The 12,522-nt window shown below is 40.3% G+C and overlaps 2 protein-coding genes across 2 annotated transcripts in view; both read right to left on the reverse strand.

The window, feature by feature from the left end:
- LOC115505274 (complement factor H-like) overlaps positions 1-2,788 on the reverse strand; it is a 66,181-nt gene extending 63,393 nt beyond the window's left edge. Inside the window, exon 1 of the mRNA XM_030302783.1 lies at positions 2,635-2,788. Coding sequence (XP_030158643.1) covers positions 2,635-2,692 — 58 coding nt within the window. The 5' untranslated portion in view covers positions 2,693-2,788. The remainder of the gene's footprint in view (positions 1-2,634) is intronic.
- Positions 2,789-3,787: 999 nt separating this feature from the next.
- On the reverse strand, positions 3,788-10,807 carry LOC115504844. The gene is made up of 6 exons (XM_030302050.1): positions 10,766-10,807; positions 8,435-8,684; positions 7,297-7,443; positions 5,640-5,723; positions 5,038-5,128; positions 3,788-3,962 (listed from the first exon to the last, which is right to left on the reverse strand). Exons 1-6 carry the CDS (start codon positions 10,805-10,807, stop codon positions 3,830-3,832), a joined length of 747 nt encoding a protein of 248 aa, XP_030157910.1. The 3' UTR covers positions 3,788-3,829.
- Between the last annotated feature and the right edge of the window lie 1,715 nt (positions 10,808-12,522).

Genomic DNA, 12,522 nt, shown 5'->3' on the forward strand with positions numbered 1-12,522 from the left:
TCCAGAATTAGGTAACACCCACATCTCTCCAAACAAAATTTTAGTAGATTTAGTAGGTTTTTAGTTTATTCACATTTCTCAGCCAGGAATTTCTGGGCTGTGGCTAATTTCAAAGATTATACACTTTGTAGACCCGAAGTCTAAACGGTCCACATGAAAAGCTGGTCATAATATATTCCAGGAAATAGAAACTACTATGTGGGAAGATTGAGGGACTGTTATTCTAAACTTTGTCCTGTAAATATGACCAGTTCTTAGCAGCCTGTGGTGATTCGTCCAACTGCGATGTTTTACAAGGAAAACAACTAATGTTTCTACAGACCTGGCAATGGCAAAGCAGAGAGCCTATTGCATCGAAAAGGTACTAACTGGTCTCCATGAAACTTGGCCAATAAATTCTTCCTATGGGCTATCATTCCTCTTTAGAGTGAGGAGGATTTTTGGAGGAATGTTCACTCTGAACAGGACAGAGGCAATTTATGAAATGCTAAAACATTAAGACCGGTTGAGTAAAGCAGATTGTGCTGGTGTTCCAAACTGTCTTCTCAATTCCTCAATTTACCATTCACTATTCAATGTGGTATTTCTCAATATCTCAATTTACTATTTCATATTTATTTCTACATGGGAAATAAAACCAGAGGCAACTATTGAAGGATATATGGATATTTTTAATGAGTAAGGTTACTTTGTTGAGTGAAGTTTCTGTTAGGTATGGTAGACGGATGGAATTGGCATTTCAAACCAGTTTTAGAACTTTTTGGCAAACAAGGAATAAATCACAGTTCTACACCTGCTGAAAATTCATGTGATTATTTTCTACTCACTTGTGCATCATGTGCGTTTTTGGGAAAATCATGTGGCTAAAGTATTGCCTTAAATACTTTAAATAGTAATGGTACAGTTTCTCTATTAGGAATTAGCCAGATTTACAGTCAGTCTCACGATAGCGTGTAGAGTGCTAATGCCCAATTCACCAGCAGAAACGGATGCCACATTTAAACACATTTTGATGAAATAGAAAATACAGGTGAAATGAGTCACCTGGAATTGATTATGTAAGTAAGGAGTTTACATCAGTATTACTTAATTTTTAATACATGCTTTATAACACCCGATTTTAAAATTTCAAATTCCACTTTGTAATCACTGAAACAGTTTAATTAAACTTGGCATCAATTCTTGAGTTTTAAACATGAGCTGGAAAGAAAACAAATCTTCCTTACATGACAAATGATGTCCACATAAAGCCTAGGCAAACAGCATGCAAATATTGAGACACTGAACATACTCCTGCTAAAGAAAAGACAAAAACACTTGTGTACAGAAAAAGATGTTTGTAATGGTTTCTAGCATTAAGAGTGTTCTGGAACTCTTTGCCGATACAATAATATTTTACATTTGAATACACACTGCAATATTTACATATGCAGTAAATACGACTGTATAGCTAGTTTCAAAGGTGGCTGGATATAAGGTTTCTGAACTAAAAATCAAGCAATAGCATATCAGAATGTGAAACTAAAAACGCTCCGTGTCTCAGAAAAAAAAAAAAAAATGAAGCATATTTGAATAAACCTTAAAAAATGACTGAGGAATATAATTAAAGAGAGATACCTGCCTTCATTTTCTAAATTGAAAGACCATCAATGACAGAGCTTTAGTGTTATTTGTTGGTATATTTCAATGCTTAGAGGCTGACAGGAAGCAAGCATTCAAAAAAACTTGTTGACTTAGTGAAATGTTTTGGAAATTTATGAATGATAGGTAACTCATTTGTTTTAAAAATGTCATTCAAAAAAAGTAAATCAAATAGTATCACACAGTTTCCTATCATGAACTAGAAACCAAATTCCATCCAAAGAAACTTTTTAATCTATTGAGAAGTAGTGTTAGAATGAAATGTAATTATGTGTCTAGAAATCGCCTTACTAATGCCAGAAAATAAAAACTTCTACATTCATATTCACTATTCTCTTAAGAATAGTCTTTAGACTGGTCTTCTAGAATATACCTCAAATACAACCACAGGAAAACACCCATGAGAATATTTGGATGTTATAAACATTGCATATTCATTTTTTTCAAATTTATATGGTATATTCATGCCAAAGGTACAAGTAATGCTTGCTTGTCTATAAGACTTTTAAGGCCGTGACAATAACAGTTGTAAATGCTAAAGGGATTCTTCTTCAGAAAGAGTTAACATCTATATCTGAGATAAATCTAGTCATTAGTTGATTTGAAGGTTTCTATTGTCTAATTTCTGTTCTGGTTCTATATATGTTCATATGCTTCTTCATACTTTCACAGAAAGCATTTGGGTAAAAATTCTAAGCAAAAAGAGTAAATTATGTTTTATGATAATTACAAGGGAAATGCTTATATTACAGCATTCAAAATATTAAAACATGTTTTGAATTTTTACATTAAATAAAATTATGATGAATAATCACATCATCTAAATAAGCTGCTTCTATTTTTTGAAACTTAACAATGTCAAAAGCCACTCACACACTAAGCTACAGAACAGTAATTAAATCACAATCTACGCCAAAATCCTATTACCACTGTGAAAAGCAGAACAGAAAATGTTTTATAACACAGAAAAGGCTTTCTTTTTTTCACTCTTACCTTCTGCAACACAAACAGTCCACCACATAAGCCAAACAACCTGTGCTGAAAATCTCATTTTGAGGATCCTTTAGGGGCACATTTAATAGCCCACACTGCTCACTCTATGTCAGCTGCTCTTCAGCTAAAAGTTGTGATTAGAGCAGGAAAGTACTTGCTCCAAAAGGAAGTTGAAACACAGTTTGGGAATGAAAGGGATTACTAGATGCTCCGCCCATCAGAAACTTTTGCAAAGTAAAAGAAAAAAAATCAATCACAAGCCCCAGCAATGCCAGAGTTGGAATCAAGACTCCCACTGCACTCCCACTGAATGTTAATGCTGTGACCCACTTTTGTTTTTATAAACCCAGGCTGTTCTAAGTTGGAACGTGTTCAGGTTCTTGGAATGTGCAAGGCAGTAACCGGTGATATACTTGGGATTTCATTAACTCTCTAATTATTCAAACCCATTCAGATCTATCGTGTGTAAACTTCAAAAGATAAAATAATAAAAGCACCTTTAAAAATCATTTACAGGGGTGTCTGGGTGGCTCATTCGGTTAAGCATCCAACTTCAGCTCAGGTCACGATCTCCCAGCTCGTGGGTTCGAGCCTCAAGCCAGGCTTTGTGCTGACAGCTCAGAGCCTGGAGCCTGCTGCAGATTCAGCACAATGTGGAGGTTCCACAAAACATTAAAAATAGAACAACCCTACAACCCAGCAATAGCGCTACTAGGAATTTATCCAAAGGATACAGGAGTGCTGATTCATAGGGTTACATGGACCCCAATGTTTACAACAGAGCTTTCAACATAGCCAAATCATGGAAAGAGCTTAAATGTCTATCAGCTGATGAATGGATAAGAGGAATATATATATATACATATATATACATATATATATATATGTACATATATATATATTCACTCGTGTGGAACTTGAGAAACTTAACCGAAGACCACTGGGGAAGGGAAGGGGAAAAATAGTTACAAACAGGAGGGAGGGAGGCAAACCATTAGAGACTCTTAAATACAGAGATCAAATGGAGGGTTGATGGGAGGGGGCTGGGGAAAGGGGAAAATGGGTGATGGGCATTGAGGAGGGCAACTGTTTGCATGAACACTGGGTATTGTATGTAAGCAATCGACGATGGGAATCTACCCCCAAAACCAAGAGCACACGGTACACACTGTATGTTAGCCAATTTGACAACAAATTACGTTAAGAAAAAAAAAAGATATTGTTTGTGATGAAGACACACTGGAGGTGACCACAAGGTACACTCGGAGAGGACCTCTTCCACCACCACACAGCAGGTAAGAAGGCTCAGCGTCCCTGAGCTTGCTGACCTGGAAAATGTCCCCACGATCGTAAGTGGAAAAACAATACAGATAAAGCATAATTCCATTTGGTTGTATTTTTAACCATACACAACAAAATTGTACGTTTTCATAAGCACACATATGCATATATTCAAGAAGGCTGACAAGGATGTATGCATCAAATGATACGGTTACTTCTAGGACAAAGGTTTGTGAGGTGAAGGGGCTTTTGATTTTTCGGAACTGTTCCTATGAATACTTCCTTATTTATGTTTAAAGGCTGAACAACTCTGTAAAAATACACTACAAATCACCGAAATGTACCTTTGGAGTTAGTGAATTTTGTAGTATGTAAAATATATCTCAAGAAAACTATCCAAATAACTTAGGAGCATCTGGGTGGCTCAGTCAGTTAAGCGTCTGACTCTTGGTTACAGCTCAGGTCATGATCCCGGGGCACATGGATTGAGTCCCATGTAGGGGGATTCTCTCTCTCTCTCTTTCTCTCTCTCTCTGCCTCTGCCCACTGACATCCTCTCCTTTTCAAAAATAAATAATGAAAAACAGAATTAAAAGAGAGGATGATGATGTAGATGATGAAGAAAAAGGTGTTAAGGCAATGAAAGACCAAGAAAGACCAAGAAAATGTCACAGACCAGAGACTAAGACAACATTTACATGCAAAGTGGTATGGAAAGACATTTCATGGAAAAACTGGGGGAATATGAATGAAGTCTACAATTGTATTCATAGGACTGTGCCAATGTTAATTCCTTACTTTTGATACCTGTACTCTGGTTATAAAAAACGTTATCGTTACAGAAAGCTGGATAAGAACTCTACACTATCTTTGCGACTCTTCCGTAAATGTAAAATTACTAGAAGAAAAAAAAATCAGCAGCAGCAAATACACTTGGCCCAGATATAAAGACACCTCCACAGGCTCACTGCCAAGGCCCCAGGGGCCCACTCCAGAAAAACCTGTTTGTTTTTTTCTCGTGTAATCCTTTATCCATATGCATTGGAAGCCGTCATTTCTCAAATCTTCCCCCCAGTTTTACCCAAGCTTTTCCCCCAAAGGCACAGTGGACTGACACAGTACCTGTTCCCCAGCAAGGCAATGGCACAGAGGTCACCCTTCTGTACCTGAGGCAGACCAGCAGGGGGCACCACGAGTCCTGGCAGCATCAAATCTGCAGCAAACGAAAACAAATGCATCACAACCTGTATTCTGCCTCTAAACAATTCCAAGTTCTACTTCATCATTTATTCGTTCACTCAACCTCAAACCTTTATCAGGTATCAGCTAGGTTATTCATAATGAAAATTAAAAGACGGCAACCTGAGTATCACACCATTTCCCTAGGGGGGCTAGTGGTCCAACTGAAGCACCAAGGCCAGTTCCATGACCTATCTTATTCTGGTTTCCCAAATTTAGCTTACTGACTTAAAGGACAGCCTATGGCAGTTCACAAACTATTTTCTCATTGAAGTACAAAGTACAAAGCTGACTGAAGCCTTTCAACAGCGTCGTAGAGGCCCAGGGACCTCACGGAAGCAGTCAAGAGAGAGATGAAACGCAAACGGGGGAAAAATTCCATTTTTCAACCATATGAACGCAGGAAGCGGGTACATTTATTGGAGGAGTCGGTCCTTCCTAAGCGGGTTTCAGTCGATAGCCAGAATATAGGGAAATCTTCTTACCTGCTCCCCCCACCAGTTTTTCAAGCACCGGAGGCCACGTCGTGAAAGCTGGGAGAAGGTCAGGATAGGACCACAAGGTATACACTGCCCAAAAAGAGACACAGATTTATTGCCAAAAAGTTAATCCCCTGAGGCACTGGCAAAGACAAACGCGAAGGGCACTTTAATTCAGGGACAGTAAAGGAACTCAGCTCAAAGCTAGAGAACAGGCTGTGAGGCCCAAAGAGGGTTCATTCTGGCTTTTTTTTGTGTTTTTTTTTCAAATTTAAATGTATTTATTTAAATTCAGGTTAGTTAACATACAGTGTAGCCTTGGTTTCTAGGGGTTTCCTTCTTAAAATAGGCAGATTCTTCTTTTTTCTAATATACTTTTTATCTTTTAATAATCGCAATATAAGCGATTACAAATATACATAAAAACGCTTACAAATCACATAAACATATTTATACCATTATACAGCCATATAAAATGGAAATATGGAAGGATAAATATTAGGATATCACCAAGAATTTCCACACTTGTGAAGGTGGTAAAACTACTAAAAATTGAAAAAGTATACACATATACAAAAGTACATGTGAATATAATTTTTAAAAATTATAAATGGTAATCACTCTCTTGTCTTTAAAGCTCTCCTCAGTGACTAAGGAAATCTTCTGTGGGTATGCTTAGGAAATAACAGGGAGGCAGTGGGCCCACAGGCTTTGCTATTGGAATGAAGAAGGTAGATTCTTAAAAACCTGGATGACACCTGAGACTGGGAGGCCCCATCATTCCACCTGATTGTAGCTGTAGAAATGGGCACAGCAGGTAAAAGCGGGGACAAAGACCAAGGAGGATTCCATTTGTGACCTCAGAAACAAGTAGACTAAGAACAGGGCACCAGCCTGTAAACAATTTGGAAATTTCCGTATGTTTATTATTTGTATTCCTTCTGTTTTCATAGTGATTAGTGGTAAAAACCCTTAGATCAAAAAGCGCCTCCTGTGTCCCTATAGCAGCAAAGAGGGGTGGGGGCAGGAGCGGCCCAAGGAGACCGCCCTACGCTGCTGCAGCCCAGCTTAGGGCAAGAAAAGCCCCAGTGACAAAGCAGGTGTCAGCAGCTAGAGACAAAAGGACCCTAGATGTCTGAGTTCTGTCACAAGGAGAGAAAGCAAAGGATCCTGAGAGCCAGATAGAGCCGAAGGAAGAATCCCTGTGAGGTATCTCGATGGGAGTACATCACTAAGACCGCTGGGTACGTGGTTTCATTAACCCAGCTTCTTTCCTATCACAGGATCTTTTCAGTCTCTAAAGAAAATCCTGCCAGTCATCGTTTTAAGACGTATTTCCTACATGTCCTGAAATGCCACCCTTTTCGAGACCCCTGCTCCATCCCTAGTTAACCCACTAGGAACTACTATTCCTTCATCTCAGAATATCTCTTGGCAACCGCGCTCTTTCTGTATTGGCCCTTTCATTCTCCCTCCTACGGCAGTAAGTCTCGACCTTGAAAGACCCAATTCTAGGGACACTGGGCCCGAAACGATTCTTACGGATGGTACTGGGAGATTTGGCACTTACTGTTTTGAGTAAGACAGGTGAATGAAAGAAATAAGGAGTAACGGATGCCAGGCAAGGATTACAGTAATGGCCATGTCCATCCTGTTGCCATACCTGTCGGATACAGATTTTTCTCCACTTCGAACAGGATGGGGTTACCACCGCTCACGTACACAGTCACTGCATCCCCTCTGTGAGCATACAGTTTCACAATGTTGAGCTCCTCCTTTCCAGGTACCAACACAGAGACCTGATCTGTTCCTAGAGTGGGGAAAGCAGCCATCACATCAGCCCGAAGCTTTTTCCTGCAGAAAGCAAACCAATGAGTCGTATGAATCGTGCCTGGATGCATTTTGAGAAATGCAAAGGATTCGGAAGGACTTACTATCAAATCAAGGCGCCAAGGAAAAACTGCTTTATGATGCCCTACTCTCGTACACTCCTCCAAAACATCCTATTCTCTTTCACATCCCATGTCTCCTCTATTGTCACATATTCTTGGGGGCAAGACTTTCCATTTTACGAAGAAAGAGGGAAACTGAGATCCAGGCAGTAACCAAGTTAGCCTGACTTTGGAAATTCAGCCCTGCCTTCCTGCCTCTACGCCTAGCCCTCGCACCCACTCCCTTCTCTCTATGCTTGGCAAACCTGTCCAGATGGTTAAAAAGCTATACCAGGGCACCAAGAGTGACAACTATAGAACACGGGGTCCAAAATTCGCAACGTGCTATCTGCGTTTGCGACACTGAACAGATACGGTTCTCCTCAAAACATGTCCCTTAATTCTCCCTCACCTCTCCCTCCATCTGTCTGTCTCTCCTGCCAGAAGTAATCACTAGACACTTTCCCTCCTATCGTTGTAGTTCTCGGTTCCCCATCTGATTTCTCCTCAGGGACTCTAAGCTCTTAGGAGAGAGGCACCCTGTCCGTCTGTCTTTCTTCCTTCCTTCTTTCCTTTCTTTTCTGGCGCCCTCCAATAGATCGCAGTCAGTAAGCGCTGATTGAATTACGTTTTCCTTTAAACGAACTACAATATCCAAAAGATAGCCTGGGAGATAAATCAGGCCTCCTCTCCCTCTTCACCCTCAAAACAGGTCTATTCCAGCCTGGTCCCCTGGGGTCCCTTCCCCCGCTGGACCCCTCGGCCTCCACCCCGGGTCGGCTGAGCTAGTCCAAAAGGGCTGTGGGCCAGCCGGGATGGAGAAATGGCTGGGTGTCCTGGTGGGCGGAACAGGGCCCTTCTCTCCCTCACCTGTCCGACCCCTTGATGGCCGTGTTGGACTTGACCCGAAAGGCCTTGGCAAACATGTCTGCTGGAGTGGCCTGGGGAAGAGAAGGAGAGCACAGACGCCAGGGGCCGTCAGGAACGCGACAACGCGGCACCGTCCCCACCCGCAGCCCTGGGGGCAGCCATGCTGGGGCCCGGCCGGGAAAGAGGCCCGGCTGGAAACCCGGGCCGCGCAGCTTCGCGGCTTTGGCCGCTGCCCAGACCGCGGCCGCCCCTACTGACAGGACCCGGAACTGAAGCGGGGGGGGCGGGGCCCGGGAAGGCGGGGCGGATTCCCGCTCCCGCCCTGCGCCTGCGCGACTGGCTGGCTCCTGCACGCCTGCAGGGGTCCCGCGGTGGCTAAGTGCCTCTGTCTATTGCCGCTCGGTAGGCGTTAGGGCGTCTTGACTTCCCTTCAGTTTAATTCAGCCCCCACAGAAGTAATTGACCCTTGTGTTTTATTCGTTTCGTAGCCCTCTCGAATGGTTTTCTTAAGGGCTTTGTTTGTCTTTGCATTTAATTGCACGCTAGGAAGTCTCCGAATTTCTCTTTTGTTTTAAATTTACCTGGGGTGATAGCAATACGGGAATCCGCCCTAGTCCAAGGTTTGCGCTTCATGTTATGAGTAAAAACACTACAAACAATCTTCAAATCTGTTTTAAAATATTTTTGACCACCGGTAGGTAACTTTTGCAAAGCGTTACTGCATTTTGCGTTCAGGTGTTATTTGGGGAGGAGAGGGGTTTCCAAAACTAATTAAATTATTCACGTTGCTTATTAAAAAAAAAAAAAATCTGTGAGCCAGATTAGGGTCAGGTTATGGCTTGGCTTCTGCCTAGCAATGTGATCCTGGGCCAACGGCTTATTCTTTCTAAAACCCTTGCATTCTCTGAAAGATGTGGATGGAGTACCTACGTCATGGGGTTTCCATGAGAAACGATTGAGGTAATGAGTGTGATGTGTTACACAGTGTTTTGCAAATTTGCAGTCATATTTTTCAAAACTCTGACAGGTGTGAAGTTTTGGGTTTCCCTGAAAGGGACTGCTGTGTGCCCTGGAGGCATGGATTTAAAGACCTGGGGTCTTGGCTCCTACTAGGTTAATTTTTGCGTGTGGGAACGGTTAAGGGCAGAGTGTCCATCCACCAAGAAATAAATACTAATTGCTCGTTCGCTGACACAGTTCACAAAGGAGGATTTCACACTGGGCGTCCAAAGATTAGGTCTCCCAGTGTCTGCCCGCCACCAGGATTCTTACAAGGGTCCCTAACGTGGCCTGGGGCCAGGCGCAACTTGGGCTCCTCCTACCCTTCTGACCTAGGAGGCCTTTCTTCTCAAGCACCCCAGCGACAAGGCCAAGGTCAGAGGAGCCCAGAGGAGCCCAGAGGAGGGCAGTGCCAGACAGCCTTTTCCCTTCTGGCTCCCAACGCAGCCACATGTGGGGACGCTTAATCCAGACTGTGCTGGTGACCAGTGTCTACCGCAGCACAGCTACTGAGGCAGCCTCGGTGCAGGGAGCTGAGGAAGGCTATTCAAGAGAAGATTAGAATGATAAATACGAAAACAGCAAGGTACAGATAAATGTGTAAAATCACCTCCCTTCTATATATTGAAAAAAGGAGATTAATAAACACGGGGAGGATGACAGAAACTAATAAAAATATAACTTTATTAAATGAGGAAACAGATAAATGATGGAAAAAGCTTACTCTTCAGAGAGCCTTGTCATGTGACTTTGACTTTTGAAACATGTAGCTGTTTTCCATATCTAAAAAGTTTAGCTTAATAGAGGAAGAAGCATGATTTAAAATTAAAATATGAATGCAAATAAATGTAAAACTGTATTAAGTTGGGAAGTGAACCAATCAGAGATAAGGATTATTTGAAGTCATTTTGGAAGAGAGTACTTACATTCAGAGTTGAACATCCTGGGACAAAATAAATGCAAAGACATTGTAACCTTCGTTCAGTAGTTTACCTGGTAGTAGTAATGTTTGCATTAAACTTTTTATATTATTTTTGCAAATATTGAAATATAAGAATATGTGAGTAAAGAGAAGAGACAGAAAATGTACTAGAAAGTTTTTAACCCTGTGTTATTAAACTTGAATTGTAAGATCCAATAGGAGCAAATGAATTTTAAATTTCACTTCTATTTCAGTCTTCTGTCAAGCAAGAAGACATTTAAAGACGTTTCCACGGTGTTGAACATTTCTATTTCAACATAATTCTCTTCACAGGATGGTACAATTCTTGGGTTCTAAACAGTATTTCCCAGTAAAAGGAATCAGACCCCTTTGGAAAGGTGTATGCTTACAGGCATTGGGCAGGGAAATACCCAGCGAGCCTGGAACATCATGTTGTCTTAAGAAATGCTCAAAGAATAATGGAGTATAACAAAGCAATCAGCAGCTACTTTCAAGAGGCTCTCAACTAGCCAAATTTGGGATAATTTGAGCTTCAAAAATAATGCCTATAATTCATTATGATAAATTGAATAAATAAAAATTCAGGAATCCATGTTGATTGATTGATTGATTGATTTACGTATTAATTGTTTTGAGAGAGAGAGGAGAGCTCTGTGGTGAGAGCGGGGCAAATGGAAAGAGAGAAAGAATCTTAAGCAGGCTCCCCACTCAGCGCAGAGCCCAGAGCTCAAGTCCTGGGCTCGATCCCATGACCTGAGCCAAAATCATGATGGATGCTCAATCGACTGAGCCACCCAGGTGCCCCGGTGATACAACATTAAAAACAAAACAAAACAAAACAAAAAAATATATATATGTGTAAAGCTATCAGAAGTTCACTATTATCAAGTTCTTACTCTAAAAATTGAAAATTAAAGATTTACCAAATCTTTTCAGTTCAAAGCTATAGTGAGTTGGCAAGTTAACACTCATCTTTACACAGGAATGACAATAACTGCAGAAAAATATTAGAATTAATCTTAAAAGTAATTATTTTGCAGCCAAAAGTGAAAATAAATGGTTATAGGTCATATTGGTTACAGGCCAATTGTCATACACTGATTCCACCAGCATTAGGTGAAATGTTCTGGAGAAATAGTATTTACACCAATATTAACACCACAGATAACTTGACAATTTTAACAATAGTCCTTTAAATGTGAGAAAATTGACTCTCATTTGTGATTCAGATTTAGATAAATTGGCTCCATTGGAGACAGCCAGCTTACTCATTCTAAGAATGCCACTTGATTTGATGCAAAATGAAGAAGATATCACCTTAAAATATTTTTACCTTAATTATATCTTTATTTTCATCTTTAAGTTTTTATGTTTTTGTAGAAGTTAAAAATGTTTATGTTCAATTGATGTTAACTAATTATGTTGTTTGGAATGTATGAACATTAAAATCATATTTCAGACTCTTATGGTTGAATGTTTCCAAAACTCTCTATACTAACAACATCCTGAATGTGTCACTGGATTTGAAGATCATTACCAAAGAGGTTCTCATAGTTCTCAGCATGTACTGTCTTACTTTATCTTTATTTTAAAATAACACATTTTGGGGTTTAAAGGTGATATATATGAAAGATAGAAAAAGTGGAGACTGCAGGTAAGTGTAAGTTCAACACCAACTCCTACCCCTAGTTTCTCTAAATTCAACTATAGTTATTGTACACTTTTTATTTTACTTCCTGACAATCCTTGCTCTGTAAACATTTATGCAGTGTTCAAAGCATTCTGTGTGTTTATACTTGATGTATTTTTTTGTCCCTTTCATGTTACGTTTTAGGATAGTTATGCACCAGTTAGATCCAATTTCTCTTTATGATTTCTTTGAATTTTTATATGTGCTAGAGAGTCATCTTTTAGGAGATCATGTATCCCATCGTTTTTTGGTATATCTATTGCTAGATAAGCAATATTAAGTAGTAACTGCTTACATCTTCTAACTAACGGAGGTATGACATAGATTTTGATGTGTTTTTGAAGTGAACTTATTTTGAAGTTGTAAAGAAGTATCTTCTCCCATTTCCTCTGAAATGGATAGTTTCAGGAAGGCTCAGAAATTTGGAGGAAGACGTGAGAAAGGTAGGAGAAAGAT

This window comes from Lynx canadensis, chromosome F1, assembly GCF_007474595.2.
Source record: "Lynx canadensis isolate LIC74 chromosome F1, mLynCan4.pri.v2, whole genome shotgun sequence".
Classification (NCBI taxonomy): Eukaryota; Metazoa; Chordata; class Mammalia; order Carnivora; family Felidae; genus Lynx; species Lynx canadensis.

Bases quoted from the DNA above. Each gene is read 5' to 3' on its own strand.
- LOC115504844 (XM_030302050.1), bottom strand. From the start codon at position 10,807: ATGATGTTCCAGGCTCGCTGGGTATTTCCCTGCCCAATGCCT. The intron at 8,685-10,765 runs GTAAGCATACAC...TCCTGTCAGTAG, and splicing joins TATTTCCCTGCCCAATGCCT to GGGCGGCCGCGGTCTGGGCA. The intron at 7,444-8,434 runs GTGAGGGAGAGA...TCCCCACTCTAG, and splicing joins GCCATCAAGGGGTCGGACAG to GAACAGATCAGGTCTCTGTG.